Here is a 20,773-nt window from a genome sequence, read left to right as displayed (position 1 = left end):
TCCCCTCCTCCCATTCCCTTTACCTTCCTCTCCACCCCACCCCCCATCCACTTCTCAGAGAGGGTAAGGCACATTGCTTCAGTGAAGGTCCAAGGGTCTCCCTTCTGAGCAAGGTATCCATCCAAAGAGAATGAGTTCCCAGAAAGCCAGTAAAAGCAATAGGGGTAAATCCTGGTTCCACTCATAGTGGCCCCACAATCTGCCCCAGCCATACAGTTATCACCTACATTCTGACGCACTAGTTTGGACCTATGCTGGTTCCTTCCCTGTTGCACTGGAGTTAGTGAGCTCCATCCAATTAACTCAGGTGAACTGTTTCAATGGGTATCTCCAACATGGCCTTGACCTCTTTGCTCATATTCTCACTTCTCCTATTCTTTAACTGGACTTTGGGAGCTCAGCCCAGTGCTCAGCTGCAGGTCTCAGCCTCTGTTTCCTTCAGTTACTGGATGAAGGTTCTATGGTGACTTTTCAGATATTATCAATTTGAATACAGGGCAAGGCCAGTTCGGACACCCTCTTATCAAATGCTTAGGGTCTTAGCTGGGGTCATATTTGTGGATTCATGGGAATTTCTCTAGTGCCAGGTTTCTTGCTAGCCCCAAAATGGCTACCTCAATCAAAATACCTCTTTCCTTGCTCTCATCTCTGTCCTTCCTTCATCTCAACTATCCCATTGCCTCAAATTCTCCTCCTCCACTCCCCTTCTCCACTCTACTTCCTTTTCTGCCCTCCCTTCCCCCCACCCCCATGCCCCCAATTTTGTCAGGCAATCTTGTCTATTTACCCTATCCAGGTTGATCTATTTATATTTTTCTTAATGTTCACCTTGTTACCTAGCTTTTCTAGGATCATGAACTATAGGCTCAATATCTTTTGCTTTCCAGGTAGTATCTACTTATGGTGAGTGCATACCATGTTCAGCTTTCTGGATTTGGGTTACCTCACTCTAGATGTTTTTCTTTTTATTTATTTATTTATTTTTCAATTTATTTATTTGTTAAAGATTTCTGTCTCTTCCCCGCCACCGCCTCCCATTTCCCTCCCCCTCCCCCAATCAACTCCCCCTCCCTCCTCAGTCCGAAGAGCAATCAGGGTTCCCTGCCCTGTGGAAAGTCCAAGGAACCCCCACCTCCATCCAGGTCTAGTAAGGTGAGCATCCAAACTGCCTAGGCTCCTACAAAGACAGTACGTGCAGTAGGATCAGAAACCCATTGCCATTGTTCTTGAGTTCTCAGTAGTCCTCATTGTCCACTATGTTCAGCGAGTTCTGTTTTATCCCATGCTTTTTCAGACCCAGGACAGCTGACCTTGGTGAGTTCCCGATAGAACATCCCCATTGTCTCAGTGTGTGGGTGCACCCCTTGTGATCCTGAGTTCCTTGCTCGTGCTCTCTCTCCTTCTGCTCCTGATTTGGACCTTGAGATTTATGTCCGGTGCTCCAATGTGGGTCTCTGTCTCTATTTCTGTCTCCTTTCATCGCTTGATGAAGGTTAATATTCAGGAGGATGCCTATATGTTTTTCTTTGGGTTCTCCTTATTTAGCTTCTCTAGGATCACTAACTATAGGCTCAATGTCCTTTGTTTATGGCTAGAAACCAAATATGAGTGAGTACATCCCATGCTCCTCTTTTTGGGTCTGGCTTACCTCACTCAGGATAGTGTTTTCTATTTCCATCCATTTGTATGCAAAATTCAAGAAGCCCTTGTTTTTTACTGCTGAGTAGTACTCTAATATGTATATATTCCATACTTTCTTCATCCATTTTTCTATTGAAGGGCACCTAGGTTGTTTCCAGGTTCTGGCTATTACAAACAGTGCTGCTCCGTGCCCCATTTTATAATTGGGTTGATTAGCCTTTTATGGTCTAGTTTCTTGATAGATGTCTTTTCTAATTCCACCCATTTTATGCAAATTTCAAGATGTCATTGTTTTTTACTGCTGAGTATTATTCCATTGTGTAAATATATCACATTTTCTTTATCCATTCTTTGGTCTAGGTTGTTTCCAGGTTCTGGCTATTACAAGTATTGGTGCTATGAATATAGTTGAACAAATGTCCTTATAGAATGATTGAACATCCTTTGGGTATATGCCCAAAAGTGGTATTGCTGTGTTCTGAGGTAGACTGATTCCCAGTTTTCTGAGATATCACCATACTGATTTCCAGAGTGGTTGTACAAATTTGCATTCCCATTAGCAATGGAGGAGTGTTCCCCTTACTTTGCATCCTCTCCAGCATAAACTATCATTGGTGTTTTTGATTTTAGCCATTGTGATTGGTGTAAGATGATATCTCAGATTCGTTTTTATTTGCTTTTCCCTGATGGCTAAGGATGTTGGACATTTCCTTAAGTGTCTTTTGGCCATTTGAGATTCTTCTGTTGAGAATTCTTTCTCTAGTTTTGTACCCCATTTTTAAATTGGATTGTTTGGAATTTTGTTGTCTCTTTTCTTGAGTTCATTATATGTTGGAGATCCTTTGATATGGGGTTGGTGAAAATCTTTTCCCATTCAATAGGCTATCTTTTTGTCAAAAATAAGGTGTTCATAGGTGTGTGGATTAATATCCAGGTCTTTGATTGGATTTCACTGGTCAGCCTGCCTGTTTTTATGCCAATACCAAGCTGTTTTCATTACTGTAGCTCTATAATAGAGCTTAATGTTAGGGGTGGTGATGACTTTGAAAATTCCTTTATTGTACAGGATTGTTTTGGCTATTCTGGAGTTTTTGTTTTTCCACATGATGTTTATTATTGTTCTTTTGAAGTCTGTTGGGAATTGTGTTTGGATTTTGATGGGGATTGCATTAAATCTATAGATTGCTTTTGGTATGATTGACATGTATGTTACGTTGATCCTACCTATCCAAGAGCATGGGAGATCTTTCCACTTTCTGGTCTTTTCTTCAATTTCTTTCTTCAAAGACTTAAAGTTCTTGTTGAACAGGTCTCTCACTTCTTTGGTTAGTGTTACACTAAGTTATTTTATGCTGTTTGTGGCTATTGTGAAGGATGATGTTTCTCTGCTTTCTTTCTCAGCTTATAATTTGTATAGAGGAGGGTTATTGATTTTTTTGAGTTGATCTTGTATCCTGCCACATTACTGAAGGTATTTATCAGCTGTAGGAGTTCTCTGGTAGAGGTTTTGTTTTTTTTTTTTTTGGGTCATTTACATTTACTATCATAGCATCTGCTAATAGCAGAAGTTTGACTTCTTCCTTTCCAATTTGAATTCCCTTGATTTTCTTTTGTTTTCTTACATCTTTAGCCAGAACTTCAAGAACTATGTCATGTAGATATGGAGAGAGTGGAGAGCCTTGTCTTGTGTGTCTCAGGAAGCCACTGAGGTCTCTCTTGGCCTGCTCTCTTGGCCCACTCTTTTGTTCTACTCTCTTGGTCCACTCTTTGCAGTCACAACCTGTGCTTCAGAGTTCTTCTCTTGGTGCACTCCATGTAGCTGCAGCCTGTGTACTTCAGTGTTCTTCTGAGTTTGTAGGGGATAGGAGGGTTTGTGTGCTGAGTGGGACTTGTAGCTTGCAGTGTCCAATGGATGGGGTTGGTGTGTTGGAATAGCTTACCTCTTGGTCCTCTCTCTTGGTCCTATCTGTGTAGTTGGCAGCTTGTGTTTCAGAGTTACTCTGAGGTTGCAGGGGCAGAGTGAACCTTATAGCTTGCAGTGTCTGTTTGATGGGGTGGGGGTCTTGGAACAGCCTACCTGCAGGAAGCTTGCATGTTGGCTGGCTAGGGAAGCTGATACAGGTTGGGGGCTGGGATTTTTGCCTCGATATGGAGGTCATAGAGTGTGGGGTGTCCTGTTGGGTTATTAGTCACTCACCTCTTGGTCCTTTCTGTATAGTAGCAGGCTGTGTTTCAGAGTTCCACTCTAGAATACCTTTTATGAAACATTAATATTGAAATAGTAATACTTTCTGTATCCAAAAGGACACATGTGGTATGCTATAGTTTCTTACTGAAAAGATAGTTTTTTAAAACCTTATGAAGAAACATTCAAATCCACTAATGGATATTTTTGTTAAGATATTCCTTTCTTTGATTAGAACATTGGAAGATGCAACTTGTTTATTAAATCTGAATCTTTGAACCCCTTTTATAATAGTAGTAATTGATGCTCAAACTTAGAAATGGTATCACGAGTATTATATTTAAAGCCATCAGTTTACCTTGCATAAAGCCATTTTTAAATGAGAGATGGTGCCTGCTTGTTCAATTCTGGCTGCCCAGACACAATCAATCACATAGAAACTATATCAATTAAAATTTGGTTTAGCCCGCAGCTTAGGCATATTCCTAACTATCTCTTACATCTTAAATTAACCCATTTCTATTAATCTGTGTATCATCATGAGGCTGTGGCCTACTGGTAAGTTTCCAGTCTCTATCTACTTTGACAGCTACATAATGTCTTTTTGACTCCACCTACTCTCTCTCTGTTTCTATTCGAGCCTGGCTATATTCTGCCCTGATGTAGGCCAAAACAGCTTCCTTATTAACCAATGCTAATAAAACATTACATAATAGTCACAGCATACAGAGGGGAATCCTATATCATCTTCCCTTTTCTGTTTAAATAAAAAGAAAAGTTTTAACTTTAATATAGTAAAATTGCATATAACAAAACAGGTATCAGACAAGAATTATAGTTACATTATTTCTTTATGAGTCTAAAGCTTCATATCTAATTTATCTTTTATTATAACTATGAAAAACTATAACTATCTATTCTTAAACTCCATTAAAGACCCTGGAAGGATATAATATTGCCTATGTAGACAGGAAGTGCATTGTAAGCAGCTTCCAAACTTCTAGAAATGAGAGAGACATATTGCTGCCTAGACAGTAACCCAAAGTTCTTCTACAATATTGAGCCACACATCTTCAGCCTTCAGGCCCACAGTATCTGGCAGACTTTTTCATGAAACAGGAAATTTCAAAGATTTTTTTGCCTATATTGGCAGTTTGTCTGTTACTTTCTTCTGTATTCTTCAGAATATCTGGCAAACTCTTTCATGAAGCAGGAACCCTGAAGGACTGTCTCACTTTTAGTTAGCCTCACCAGTCATTTTTCTGTGGCCCCTGCATGTCCAGTTCATACAGCATACCATCAAGCAGTGTAGATAAGAATAGTTTCTTGTCAAAAAGGCTATCCTTGTCACGCTGAAGGCAAATTCCATAACAAGGTTTTTCAATGCCCATCAACTCCTCTGAAGTAATTAATGCTGCCAGAAGCAGACATGTTTCACTGTTGAGAAAAGTCTAAGTTCTTGAAACCTTTTAAATGTAATATTCTGTAGGTCTTTGAAGTGTTGATGGTTATCTAACTGAAATATATCTCCCCATATCTGGAAAAATTAACATGACCATAAGTTTAACTATTATAAGTGACTATTAATATGCAATTTTTAATGAGATGTACACACAATAACCTTAAACAAGAGAAGAAATACATATACACAATGCAACAAAATCGACCTTAAATATGTATCAGTAGAACAAGATCCAAAACAATGCAAAGTATTTATCTATATATTGTGTACAAGTGATCAAAACAGATGATTAAAATTATACTCAGTTATTCCGAGTCTACCAGAATTGGCTTGATTATATCATGATTAAGTACAGGGAGATGAATACCTGTAATAAATAAAAACATATCTATCCCACCAGTTATATTGGGATGGAAGACATACATTTCAGGAACATTTAATATATCTCCTTGACCAACCAGAATTTTATTCTTTAAACTTCGTCCTCTGTAACCTTTAGAACTAAGCATTCTTTTTAGTAGAGTAAATATTTTGCTGTAGTGACTACAGTGCCATTGGCATCATTATTCTTAGAAATAGACTTATCTTTTCATGTCATTACTTGACATATAAAAAGGAAAAAATCCTATAATTGATTTTTAAATCTATACAGACTTACTTACAGATATAGAAAATAAAAACAAATATAGCCTTTAATTTTATCTTATTAAGATCTGTGATGCCCACTTCAGCCAGTGAACATTTGGGACACCACAAAAAAAATGAAGAAAAGAAAAAAAGGAAGGAGAAAGAAAGAAAGAAAGAACAAGGCATTTTATCTAGCATCTGAATAAAGAATTTAGTGGTTTGACATGATGAAGTAGATTTTTGAGACAATTATGAGTTTAATCAGGATGTACAAGTGAAGACTATATTGCGTGCGCCGCCGGGTGTCTGCCGTGTGCAGGACCGCGAGGGGTGCACCCACACACTGAGACAATGGGGATGTTCTTTCGGGAACTCACTAAGGCTAGCTGGACTGGGTCTGAAAAAGCATGGGATAAAACCGGACTCGCTGAACATAGCAGACAATGAGGACTGCTGAGAAGTCAAGAACAATGGCAATGGGTTTTGATCCTACTGCACATACTGGATTTGTGGGAGCCTAGTCTGTTTGGATGTTCATCTTACTAGACCTGGAAGGAGGTGGGAGGTCCTTGGACTTCCCACAGGGCAGGGAACCTGGTCTGCTCTTCAGGCTGATGAGAGAAGGGGAGTTGATTGGGGGAGGGGGAGGGATATGGGAGGCGGGTGGCGGGGAAGAGACAGAAATCTTTAATAAATAAATAAATAAAATAAAAAAATAAAAATAAACAAACAAGTAAAGACTATAATTGGGGCACGAAGAGAAACAATCGTAAGAAGAAAAATATATACAGATATGGACAGAGTTTCTTGCTTTCCTTTGCTTTCTTCAAATACTGATCTCTATTAGAATGTTTATTTTTAAAATATATTTTTACAAACATAGTTTAATAAAAGGTTAATACAACTCTGAATATTATAATTTCTTTTACAAAGTCTTGCTTAAAGACTTGACAAAGATTTTTTAATTTATGATCTATTTTAAACTACTTATTCTTCTCGCATACATTGCATAACAACCACAGTTTCCCCTCCTTTTAGTCCTCTCACCCCCTCATTAGATTATATGTTAATTTCTTAGATTTTGTGTGTTTTTCTGTCTTCTGTTCCAGTCATGCTATAAGCGAACATTTTAATCTTGTTCAGATACAGTTCTGTCATTGGTCTGATGTAACCAAGCCTGAGATTTGGCAATGAGTGAAACTTGTTGTTTTTAGCATATTTAGAATAACTAGAATTTGATAGTAAGTAGTTACACTTTGTTGCTTGTTAAAGAGAAAGTAGTCATTATAAATGGTGAATATTTTTTTTGATTTTTACAATTTAGTGATTATCTTTTAAAATATACCTAAATTACTGGGTATGGTATCTCCTCTGTAATTTGTATTACATCATCCTTCTACTAATAACTTGTGCATCATTTGACTACCTGTATCTCATGTGAAAAATATCTATTCAAGTCATTGCTCAAGTTTTAAAAGTGTCAATTTTATTTTACTTTATCATTTATTATTTATTTTATTACTTAATATTTTAAAGTTTATGTGTGTTTCTATAAGCATGAGCATACATATACCATGCCACAAGTATCAGAAGAAAATTTCATGTTGCAGTCCATGCCTTATACTTCATTAGAGACAAAGTCTCTTGTTTACCTCTCTGTGTATACCAGGATAATTGGCACAGAAACTGTAGGAGCTCGCACAGCAGCTACTAGAGAGCTAAACATAGATTTTCATTCTTGTATACAGTCATCACTAGGCATCCTGTGAGCCCACGATATAGCCCTGTTCATGATCCTTAACAACTAACATTTGTTAAATAGTAATTGTCTATAATTCTTGTTTTGTAAATGTGTAAATCCTAGTTTTTTCTCACAGTGCATATGATCTCAATAGACAAAACATGCAGGGAGGAAAATGAAGCTAGTTCATAATGATTTAAAGATGTACATATAATAAGTGGCCATTGAAGTATTGTAGATTAATACTGAGAAAAGTCTTTTCTGTAGATTACTGCCAGCCTATCATGTACCCTTTTTAATGCATTATTTTACTCTGGAATTATTCAAACACACCATCTTGTCAGATATTTTGAAATATTTGCTATCTATAGTAAAATACATATGTGAGATAACAAAAATAAATAAATCAGGTATTTAGCTCTTCCTCTGAACATACTTAGGTCCTTTGGGAGTGTATCCTGGAGAATTAAATATGGCCTTCCATGAAGAAAAAAGGTATACTTCCTTCAGAAACAGTACAGTTCACATCAAGCCTCACCTCTTTGCAAGCTGAGTGTAGTTGATTTTAGCCCCTGTTTCATCTCTCACCTAACATCATGAGTCCTGAACATAAGTGATTAAATGTATATGTCTGGTGAACTTTTAGAGTTCCAAATGTTTAAAATAATGTAGTAAGATTATTTTCTGTTTTGAACTTTACTAGAAAATTAAGTGAGAAGCTGTAGTGAGGAACTGTGGGCCGCTTCCCGCCTCCTGGCTTCCAGCCACTGGCTAGCTTTACCTGAAATAACAACACACAAATTGTATTCTTTTAAATTCTGTAGTGAGGAGGCGAGCAGGCCTGCTTTTTGTCCCACCCGGCTCCCGCATAGCTAGCTTAGCCAGGGAAATAACAACACACACATTGTATTCATTTAAACACTACCTTGCCCATTAGTTCTAGCCTCTTACTGGCTAATCCTCACATCTTGTTTAACCCATTTCTCTTAATGTGTGTAGTACAACGAGGTAGTGGCTTACCGGGAGGATTCTAGCCTACGTCCATCTTGGGTCGGAGCTTCAACGCGTCTGCCTGACTCTGCTTTCTTTTTCCCAGCATTCTGTTCTGTCTGCTCCACCCACCTAAGGGGTGGCCTATCAAAGGCGAAGGCAGTTTCTTTATTAACCAATGAAAGTAACACATAAACAGATGACCCTCCTCCATCATTTCCCCTTTTTCTGTTTAAACAAAAAAAGACTTTCATTTTTGTCGTAATAGGGGCGGCGGTGGGGCTGCGTCCCCAACACCCCAAGCCGCCTGCCCGGCTAGCTTTACCCGAAATAATTACACAGACACTGTATTCATTTAAACACTGCTTTGGCCCATTTCTCTCTAGCCTCTTCTAGGCTAATTCTCACATATTAATTTAGCCCATTTCTAATCATCTGTATAACACCGGTCTTACCGGGAAGATTCTAGTTCAGAGCTTCATCGCGTGTGTCTGCCCAGGAGCCTGGAGCATGGCGTCTCTCTCTGAAGGCGTCTGCTCTGGAGAGGAGAGCTGTCGAGTCTGACCTCACTTCCTCTTCCTCCCGGCATTCTGTTCTGTTTACTCCACCCACCTAAGGGTGGGCCTATCCAATGGGCCTAGCAGTTTCTTTATTGCTTTGCCAATGAAATCAACAGATTGATATATGACACTCCCCCATCACATTTTAACATAGTAAAACTACATATAACAAAACAGTTATCAAGCAAGAATTACAATTACAATATTTAGATCTAGTTTATCTTTTACCATAACAAAGTAAAACTATAACTAACCATTCTTCACCTCTATCAGGGACTCCAGAAGGATAAAATATTACCTAATTAAACAAGAAATAAGCAACTTCCAAACTCTAGAAATGACAGAGACATCTCGCTGCCTGGACAGCCACCCGAAGTTCTTTTGTACCATTGGGGCATCTATCTTTTGCCTTCAGGCCCATAGTATCTGGTAGACTTTTCCATGAAGCAGGAAAATTCAAAGACAGTTCAGTCACTTTTTTCTGTATTCTGCAGAATGTCTCACAGACTCTTTCATGAGTCAGGAACCCCAAAAGAACATCTCACCTTTAGGTAAATTCAGCAGTCCTCTTTCTGCAGGTTCTTTGTGTCCAGTTTATGCAACAGTCCAGGCAAGAGCAGTTTTTTGCCCAAATGGCTAACCAACTCCATAAGGAGCCTCTTCGATGCCCATGTTCCTCTTGAAGTAGATTGGTGCTGCCAGGAGCAGACGTGTCTTATTGTCCTGAAAAGCCCTAAGTTATTAAAACATTAAATGCCATATTTTGTAGTCTTTGAAAGATATGAAAAATGCCTATCTAACTGAAATACATCTCTATATATCTAGAAAATGTAACTAACATGACTACAAGCTTGATTATTATTGATGATTTTCCATTAACAACCTATATACATTACATTTTTAAATGAACTACACAATCACAATACCTTAATCAAGAGTAGAAATACATATACATATAACAAAATTGACCTTAAATTTATATCAACGAAGCAAAATTTATATCAATGTAAATTATTCATATCTGTATTATATCCCCCTTTAAATGCAAAAGAACATTTATAAACAATATCTGGGAATATGGACATAGTTATTTTTCTCCAAACTTCTTCCTGCTGTATAGGGACACTGTTAATCAGATCTTTCATGGTGTAACCTGTGTGCCAGGTTCATCTCAGTCGGCAGTTGAGTGAAGTAATTTTTTGAGGTTGTTCACAGCAACCTTTCAGGAGGTCTATCATACCATACCATATTGGGATAGAAGGAGTCCACTGGCCTCATCCTCTGTAAAAACAAAAGAAGAACCTCTTTTCCAAAGCATCATGTTCTTAGATCCAAATTCTGAAGTCAAGGTATTTTCAAAATATCTATCTTGTATCAGTTCAGTAGCATTTATGAACAAATATCTTTTAGCAGCTGTTGCTCCTTCCTCAGCATTCAAACAATTCAAAGAGAGCATAATAACATACAGTATCAAGATTCTCTGTGTATATTCCATCTTTGTGCGGCTTTATTTTAACCTCTATTTCGTTTGTTTTTACTTTTATTTTTTGAGACAGGTTCTCTGTATATCTTTGTCCTGAATAACTCTGTAGACTAGGCTGTCCTTGAACTCACAGTGATCCACTGATCTCTGCCTCCCAGGCATTGAGATTAAAGGTATTTCCTACCACACCTTGCAGTCACAGAGGTCAATCTACCTCTGCCCCTTGAAGTCACAGAGGTCAATCTGCCTTTGCCTCTCAAGTGTTGGGATTAAAAGTGTGTACCACCACACCCAAACTACTCTCTCTCTCTTTCTTTCTTTCTTTCTTTCTTTCTTTCTTTCTTTCTTTCTTTCTTTCTTTTTTTTACATTAAGAACTTTAACTTTTAGCCTGCATATATTTTTAATACACTGTAAACCGTTTAGAGGTTTTTTTTTGTCTTTGAATCTCTCTTTACTGTATATCTCTCTTTTTCTGATGACACAAGCCTTTAATTAACTAATCAATACAGGTAGGATTAAAGCCGTGGCTTTGCTGGCTAGATCCAGCCCATTCCTTAGCTTTCCAGCCTCATGGCGGAGGTACTGGCTATAGCCATTTTTATTGCCACAACTCTATGGCGTTTCAAGGTCCCTGCCGGCAAGCAAGCAGCAGCATTTTGCTTACAGACCACACTCAGTCAGACTGCCTGCCTGACAGAGTCAGAGTTTGCCCTGGCAGGGCAGCTTAGAAAACCAGCATTTTGAAACCGTGTAGCTTTTTTCCTGCTACAGCTGAAAACTGAAAAGCATGCATTCAGCTTTTCATCAACACTGTTTAAGTGTTTTGTGGCAGGACCTCTTAAAAGAGCTGTAGGGTTTTGCAGCTAAAGCTGAGTCAGGAAGCCTCTCTTAAATGAGAGTGCTTGCTTGCCTCTAGCAAGCAGAGCAGACCTGAGAAATTGCTGCTACCAAGAAAACATGCTTTACTCTATTCTTAACCAAGCTTTCCCAGGCTTTCTGTGGATTCAGTTATCCATGTCAGGGTGCCATCTGTAGTGATAAGGTGAGCAGGCCTGCTTTCTGTCCCGTCCAGCTCCTGCACAGCTAGCATTACACCCGACATAACACACAAATTGTATTCTTTTAAACACCGCCTGGCCCATTAGTTTCAGCCTCTTATTGGCTAATTCTCACATCTTGCTTAACCCATTTCTAATAATCAGTGTAGCACCATGAAGTGGTGGCTTACCAGGAAAGATTCAGCATGTCTGACCTGGCAGCTGGCTCCATGGTGTCTGACCTCACTTCCCTTCTTCCCAGCATTCTGTTCTGTCTACTCCACCCACATATGTTCTAACCTAGCAGGCCAAGCAGTTTCTTTATTAATTAACCAATGAAAGCAACAAATAGACAGATGACCTTCCTCCAACAAGAAGCAAAAATAATTTAAATTAAAATTTAAAAGTTACTTGGTTAATCATAGAATCTTCAAGGTCAAGTGTGATTAAAATATTACCCGTGTCAATGTGTCAATTTATTAGGAATAAATTCAATCTGCTTATAAATTAGTCAGATACTAAGGAATTTTGCTGTACCACATGAACAGTACTTAGAAAAATAAATATTTTTCTTCTATTTTCTCTTAAAGTGTTCAGAGGTTTATGATTTAAAAGTACATGTAATATTTTAAACAGTTTAATTTCAGTTGTACAAAACTATACAAATTTGTCTTTTTTATGAGTTTTTATTAATGAACATAAATTGAGGATAAATGATTATTTATGTCATAAATGTGATAATGAATCCTTTTTTCAATGTAGTAGTTTGTATCCTGAGAACTGTATTGAGTCCCTACCAGAATTCTCTAAGAACATCTTGATAGGCGTCTCAATTCTTTGTATTGAACTTCAGGAAAATATGCTGAGTAATTTTCTTGATGAATCCCTAGAATCTGTACTGACAGTGGAATTGTCAATATAGTTGGTGGAAGTGGCTCATTGCTGAAATAATATATGTAGTAGCAATTTCATATTGCCAGCTTAAGACCAATGAAACTCACCTTAATTAATACACAAAGTTCTACTTCCATAACTTGAAATGACATTCTGATAAAACCACTGTAATTCACTTTCATAAGGTGAGCAGTCACTACTTACATATGGACTAGTTAGTGTATAGTGCTTATTTTAATGGATTGAGATATTTCCCCCACTGCAAAAAAATGACAGATGTATGTAAAAGAGATTTATTTCTTGACCTTCATTAGGTAAAAATGTCTCAATAATGATGCACAAACTTGATAGATCTATGCTTTGCAAATATTTAAGTTTGATCTGGTATGTAACATCTCTTAGTTTCTTATTTTTACTGTTACATTAGTGTGCTGCTAACTTTCTTGAAACAGTTCTCTGAATCTTAAAAATTATCCTTTGTTCTTCTAGTGTGCCTCACAGTACTTAACACAGTATGGAAGTTGCTAAGTTAAATTTTGTAGATTGGTTTATTAATAAAGGAATATACCTTTAAGGGAGTGGTAGAACATTCTCTTTACTTAAGATAGCTTCACAACTTTTAGCTAGGTATTTTTGAGATAGTGTTGTATTTTATTTCCTCACGTAGTCTGTAAATTGCTATGAAGCACAGGTCTGTCATGAACTCGTGATCCCAGTGCCTCAGTTTCTAATTACTGGATTTATATTATCATACCAGAGAACTCAGTTTCTCTAAGAATTATGATAGAAGTTAAAGTTTGAGAACAACAGCATTAAGTTGTAACTGAAAAGAAAATAATGAAAACAGTCCCAGCAATTGACTAAGTGTAATACTACTACTAATGACACACACACACACACACACACACACACACACACAGAGAGAGAGAGAGAGAGAGAGAGAGAGAGAGAGAGAGAGAGAGAGAGAGAGAGAATCATGTCCTTGTGCTTGCCTATCCACAGGCCTAAAGCAGATTGCAGATAGCAGGTGTCTTCTTCTGTCTACCAGAGTCTTGCCATTTCAGTTAAGGTGGCTGGCCAGTAAGCTTTCAGGATTCACCTGTATCTACTTCACAACATTTGATTTAAAGACACAGGCACAGCTATTCCCTGAGTTTATATGGGTGTTGGAGCATTTATCTCACAGCAAGTGCTGCAACCTACTGAGCCATTTCCCTGTCCTATACCACATTCATATTCAACTTTTCTACCAATGTTAATAGTTGGTTCCTATGAAATGTATAATTTTTTCCACAAAGGCATTATTTAAATGTTTATGAATCTAACTAAAGTTTCTTAAGAGGGATGTTGTGTTGCATAGAGGGGCCTCTTGTTTGTCCCAGCTGCCCGGCTAGCTTAGCCCTGAAATAACCACACTGAAACTGTATCAGTTAAAACACTACTTGTCCCATTAACTCTAACTTCTTATTGGCTAACTCTTACATCTTAGTTTAACCCATTTTTATTAATCTGTGTATCACCACGTGGAAGTGGCTTACTAGCTAAGCTTTGGCAGCGTATCTTACTCTGGCTGTGGATCCATGGTGTCTCCCCGACTCTGCCATTCTTTCTCCCAGCATCCAGTTCTGTCTCCCTTCCTACCTAAGTTCTGCCCTGTCATCAGGCCAAGGCAGTTTCTTTATTCATTAACCAAGGAAAACAACATATAGATAGATGGACCTCCTACACCATTCCCCTTTTCTGTTTAAACAATAAGAAGGCTTTAACTTTTAACATAGTAAAATTACATATAACCAAAGATTTATCAAACAAGAATTACAGTTACAATATTTATATCTACTTTATCTTTTATCATAACTAAGGAAAACTGTAATTATAAATTTTCAACTCCATCAAGTTTGACTATTATATATGATTATCTATTAACCTGTATTTCTTAATTATACATTATATTTTATATGAGCTACACAATCGCATTAACTTAATCAAGATCAGAAATACATATACATATAACAAAATTGATGTTAAATTTGTATCAATAAATCAAGATCCATATCAATGCAAATCTCTATAGCATATTACCCTTGAAATGTAAACACACATGTATAAACAATATTTGGGAATGTAGGTATAGTTGGTTCCTATGAAATGTACATTCTTTCCACAAAGGCATTATTTAAGTGTTTATTAATCTAACTAAAGTTTCTTAATTGGGATGTTGTATATGGACATTGATATGAAATGCAATTCTTCTTGTGAGCGAAGTGCATAAAATGTAACAAGCAGAATAGAACTTTGTTTAAATTTAGTCTATCAGAAAACTTCTATGGTTGCATCTTAAAAGGTGTTATGCTCACTGAATGATGTCTAACACAGGAATAAGATATAAAAGGACAGTATTCATGTATTTACCACCCATACTTCTGATTAAAGCATTTAGAAAAAAATAGAGTCTAGAAAACAGCTTTCACAAAGAGAATATTTTGGGCAACTGTTGGTATCATATATAATATTATACAGATACCAGAAATACATTAGTAAAGCAATTTTCAGTAATCTTTACAAAAAGTCACATTATGATCTGTCTTCTAAAGAAAAGAGTAGCTTAGAGAGAAAATATGTTCATTGTTATACTCAAGTGCCTACATTGCTTATTACTGTGAGGACACATTCAATCTTTTTTCTCCATTTAAAGACTTAGTTCTTTTACAGTGATACAAATTTTATTTATGACATCTACTTTGTGATTTACTGGATGAATTTCTAATCCGTCTAAATTCTAGATATATTTAGCTGATTCTCCCAGTTTTGGCAGCTATTAATTGCCTGTAACTCTTCATCTAGGGATAGAGTCTTATGAGATTTCCCATATCTATGTTGGCTATTAACTGTCATTGTGTTACCATATTGTTAAGATTTCATGAGTTTACCTCCCTGACATTTCATAGAAAATGTCATGGTCCTCATGCTCTTATTATCTAGAAGACAGTATTTAATAGTAGATGCTCTTATTCTTTCATTCTTACAGTGTTTCTGCTCCTTTTCTGCAAGTGGCAATTTACTGGTTTAAGGAAGTGGTAGTAATACATAAATTACTTGGGAATTTATGAAACTCGAATTAAAATTTGCACAAACACATGTGCACAGTGATACATAAGAAAACATTTACATATGATACCAGAGTAGAAAGATATGTTGACAGTAAAGAACACCTGCTTCTCTTGTAAAAGACTGGAGTTCTTGTAGAGGACTGGAGTTCTATTTCCAGCATTTAAAATAAGTGACACACAATCTCCTATAACTCCAGCTTCAGGGGATCTAACACCCCCTTCGTGCTTCTACAGGGACCCACAGGGACCTATAGGTATGTATGTATACATACACACATATATTAAAAGAATAATCTTTAAAATATTATACTGATCATGTAACCAGTGAATAAATACTATTTATTGAAAGCTCTTGGGAAAATGTGACATAGGATATAAGTGGAAATTCCAAGTAGGTGTGACTGTGTGTACCATGGAAATCATATTGAAAACATACATGTTTACAATGATAGCATTATATTTGATTATAAATTTTTGATAGTAATTTAAGAATTGCAAATGTGGCTGTGAGAAAGTATATCAAAATACAGATGGTTTTACAATCTGGAACCTTGCATGCCAGATACTGTGTGTGATCTTTCTGCCTTTAATGGATGTTGTTGCTTTGAAGTGGTATTCTGATTGACTGGAAATTTAAAAGTTTTTCTTCATGTGAAATGTCTCCTTGAATATTTGAGATAGATTTTATTATTCAAAACTATGCTTCATTTATTCAGTTTTCATTCTTCCTTAAAGAAATAGAAATAGCTAGAAATATGTTAATCAAAAATACAGTACTTAATGGCTCAAAAGATTTCATACACAAAAGAAAACCAAAACAGAACGTAATTGCGTTGTTCAAAATTAAGTGATCCAGATTACAGGTTATGTATTAATACATTTGTTGATCCTGTTCTAAGTTCAAATGCTTTATCTCACACTTTAATAGTAAATGACAGTACAGTAGTTTGTAAAAGGAAAGGTAAACAATTCTATCATGTGGAAAAATTAAATTTTACTATATCTGCAGTTCAAATATTTACTCATCTATAAAATATTTTATACTTAATGAAAAAAATAAATATAAGTATGCTGAGATCAGCGACCTTCAACATTAGAAACGTTACATTTTCCTATCTGAATAATAATTGTTATTTTTCTGTTTTTTTTGTATTATTGAACAAGGAATTTTTTTTTTTTTGAGACAGAGTTTCTCTGTAGCTTTGGAGCCTGTCCTGGAACTAGCTCTTGTAGACCAGGCTGGTCTCGAACTCACAGAGATCTGCCTGCCTCTGCCTCCCGAGTGCTGGGGTTAAAGGCGTGTACCACCACTGCTCGGCTGATCAAATTTTTTTTTATACCAAGCATAAAGAAGGGGAAATGGACATCTGAATGTCCATATTTAGGAACGTTGACTTTTGATAGGCAGCTTCACTATGTATATTTGAAGTACAGAGACAATCATTACTAATTTGTGACTAATCTAGAGAAAGGATATCCTTATATGTAGTAATAAAATTATAAAACTTCAAAATAAAAGAAATATATTCATATATATTTAAAATACATATTGAAGTAAAAATGAAATAGAATAAAATAATAGAGTTTTTTTACGATGTCTTCCTACAATAGTTAAGATTGCAAACATGATTTTAATTAGCAAATAAGCACAAAAAATATATGCTTGAAAACTACTTAATAAGATTGAAAAGAAGTTTAAATATATTTCATAAAATCTTATTTATATTTTCCAATTAGATAGTAAATCACTTAAAGATATGAATGAAAAAAATTAGCCTGGCCTAATAATTTTAAAAGAAGAAAATAAATAATATCTGTATTAATCATGCTGTATTATTAGTTCCCAGAATATTGGTCATAGTAATTTCAAGCAAAGTTCAATTTAAATTTCAAATAAATTATAAGTTAATTTTGATATTTTACATTATAATTATATTATATGGATAAAAATGTCTAATTGTAGAATTTACATATCTTCTATTTTTATACACTCAGTTCAGCAACTCCTCATGTTTTGTCCTCTTGGGTTATTGTCTCTATAATTTTTTACATAATGTTCTATTTATATATCATCATATTGCTTCTACTTATATAGATCTAAGATATGACAAAAGCACTTCACTAATTGCGTTTGTAAGAAATTTTAGGATTTTTCACTATATTATGAAACAGTTTGTCTAAGATACATCTTTCTGAGATAGTTCATTTTTGTTAGTTAGCTATATTTTTTATTTTTTAAAGGCTTAAGATTTTATTTTTCTATGATATTTGAACAGATAAATTATATTTACCTTATGATATTTCTGATATAAACAGTGTGTAATTAAAAGTAAATAATGTTAATTAACTACAAAATATATAGCTCATAATTCCAAGTATCAGTTGAGTCTCAATCAGAAAATACATTTTATCTCATTTCAGTTGTCTTATACATTATTTAAGAGATTAAAAATCTGACTTCATGGGTAATTTGATTGTAATTTCATATTTGACAATTCATTTTTAAATTAAGTTTTGTATTTAAGTAATTCTGAAAGTACCTACAAAAATTTCACCCTCCTAAATATATTGTCAAACTAAAATTGCCAGAGTTAGATTTTACGATTGCAAAGTGCAAATGATTCATTTTATAATCAAAAATGTAAATTATTTTATGTTAGTAGAATTTTACAGTTACTTTACAAGGGCAAGTTTCCTTATTATCTCTACCTCTTTCCTTTCACAGAATTGGATTATAGTTTTCTCTTATATGGAGAAATTTTTGAAAGTGCAGAAATCAATGGTGAGAAGTTATTAAACATCACCAGGAAACAACTTAATGAACTTGGAATAGTCCGAACTGACCATCAGGATATACTGCTAAAAGCAGTTGCTCGTATTCGTCAAAAGGTAAGTTAAGGGTATCTGTCTGTATTGCTAGTCTTTCTACTTAAGAAAGAAAGAGGTGAGCTTGAAGCAAGAATACATGTTGATGTCTGCTGTATGGTTTAAAAGAAATCTCTATTTTGTATCTTTCTGGTTTCAATGTTTGATTTCCATGGACTCTGACAGTTGTGTTTAAGTGCTCTGGTGACAGTTTGTTTCCTGTATTTTCATTATGTTTCTGTGTGAAGTAATTGTTGCTTTCTTAAGTTTTTTTTTTAATAATTCCATTCATATACACAATGCATCTTGATCACATTAATCTCATGCTCCATCCCCTTAATTCCACCCACTCTTCTCCCCAAAATCTTTCTTCTCCTCCCATCTTCTTGCCTTTTAATTTATAACCCATTAATTTCGGGTTACTTCTGGACATATACCTGTGTCTGTTCAGTTATCCACTATAGCATGGCCAACTAATCAATGGCCCCATTCTCCCAAAGAAAAGTGTCTCTCTATTCCTCTGCATCCATTGAGTGTCATTAGCTTCTTAATTGGGAATATGGCATCGAAAACTCCTCTCCCCTCTATGCTCATCTGTTAATATTGTGGATGTCTTGTGCAGGTAACCACTGCTGCTGTGAATATACTGTGTATCAGTCATGTCATATCTATAAGCCAACCTTTTACAACATTTCTCTACATCCCCTGGCTCTTAGATTCTTTCCACCCTTCTTTGGTGGTGTTCCCACCTCTGTTCAAATTGCAAAGTTGCCATGTTGTTCTAGTTAGCTGCCTTCTCACCTAGAATTGAAATGACTATTTTATTATGACAACCAACCTGAATCTTAAAAATTAGTGTATAATGGTACACTTAGTACTGCTTGAAAACATAAAAACTGGACACTTTATTAATAGAGAACTTTATTCATGGTAAAATATATTTATACATCAGCAAGTATTTATTGAGGGACTTTCTTTATTAGAGTAATTTAAATGACTCCCCAAGTTTTCATTGAATAGGTTTAAAAATACTTTAATTCTAATAGATCAAATTCTAAATAAATTTGAATATGCCATCACTTCTGGATAAATTTTATCCTTCTTAAATATGTTTTCAAAAATTTCTCTAGGGTATATTCCCAAGAGTGGTATTGCTGGATCCTGGGATAGGTTGATCCCGAATTTCCTGAGAAACCGCTACACTGATTTCCAAAGTGGTTGCACAATTTTGAATTCCCACCAGCAGTGGATGAGTGTTCTCTTACTCCACATCCTCTCCAGCAAAGGCTATCATTGGTGTTTTTGATTTTAGCCATTCTGACAGGTGTAAAATGGTATCTCAAAGTTGTTTTGATTTGCATTTCCCTGATTGCTAAGGAGGTTGAGCATGACCTTAAGTGTCTTTTGGCCATTTGAACGTCTTCTATTGAGAATTCTCTGTTCAGTTCAGTGCCCCACGTGGCAGACAATAAGTGCTGACTGAGAAGCCAAGGACATTGGCACTGGGTTTTGATCCTACTGCATGTACTAGCTTTGTGGGAGCCTAGTCTGTTTGGATGCTCACCTTCCTAGACCTGGATGGAGTGGGGGAGGACCTTGGACTTCCCACAGGACAGGGAACCCTGACTGCTCTTTGGACTGGAGAGGGAGGGGTAGGGGAAGTGGGGGATGGGGGAGGGAAATGGGAGGAAGGGAGGAGGTGGAAATTTTTAATAATAATAATAAAAATTAAAAAAAAAGAAAAAAGAAAAAGAAAGAAAACAATAAAAATAAACAAACAAGCAAACAAAAAAATTCTCTATATTCTAGTTAATATATATGAATTCAGTAGTATGGTTAAATTAATTACATGTTGTACCTCATTTAGGTAGATATTCAACAGTAACTACTCATGAGAAAATATCATGTACATCCTTGTATTCAGTCTCAATGAAATAATTTATCCAGTTATAAAGGTCTTCATTATACATTATACAAAGTTCCATTAACACTACTTTCTTCATGTAAAGTTTATAGTGGAGACTATTCATTGTATTGGCACTATAAGTTCTTATTAGATACCATTTAAAATTTTTCTCTTGACAAATATTAAAAGTATTAGTTTTTCTAATGCAACTAATAATTATCTAATGTATCCTAGTAATGAAATTCTGTGGTTCCTCACCTCTAATTGAAC

At 35.8% G+C, this 20,773-nt stretch overlaps 1 protein-coding gene across 1 annotated transcript in view; it reads left to right on the top strand.

Moving 5' to 3' along the window:
- The window catches only part of LOC142840369 (uncharacterized), a 248,668-nt gene that overhangs the window by 53,824 nt on the left and 174,071 nt on the right, over window positions 1–20,773 (top strand). Inside the window, exon 2 of the mRNA XM_075956922.1 lies at window positions 18,458–18,621. Within this exon, the coding sequence (XP_075813037.1) occupies window positions 18,458–18,621 (164 nt within the window). The remainder of the gene's footprint in view (window positions 1–18,457; window positions 18,622–20,773) is intronic.

The sequence above is a fragment of the Microtus pennsylvanicus genome, chromosome X, assembly GCF_037038515.1.
Source record: "Microtus pennsylvanicus isolate mMicPen1 chromosome X, mMicPen1.hap1, whole genome shotgun sequence".
Taxonomy (NCBI): Eukaryota; Metazoa; Chordata; class Mammalia; order Rodentia; family Cricetidae; genus Microtus; species Microtus pennsylvanicus.
This window is presented reverse-complemented; position numbering and strand designations above follow the sequence as displayed.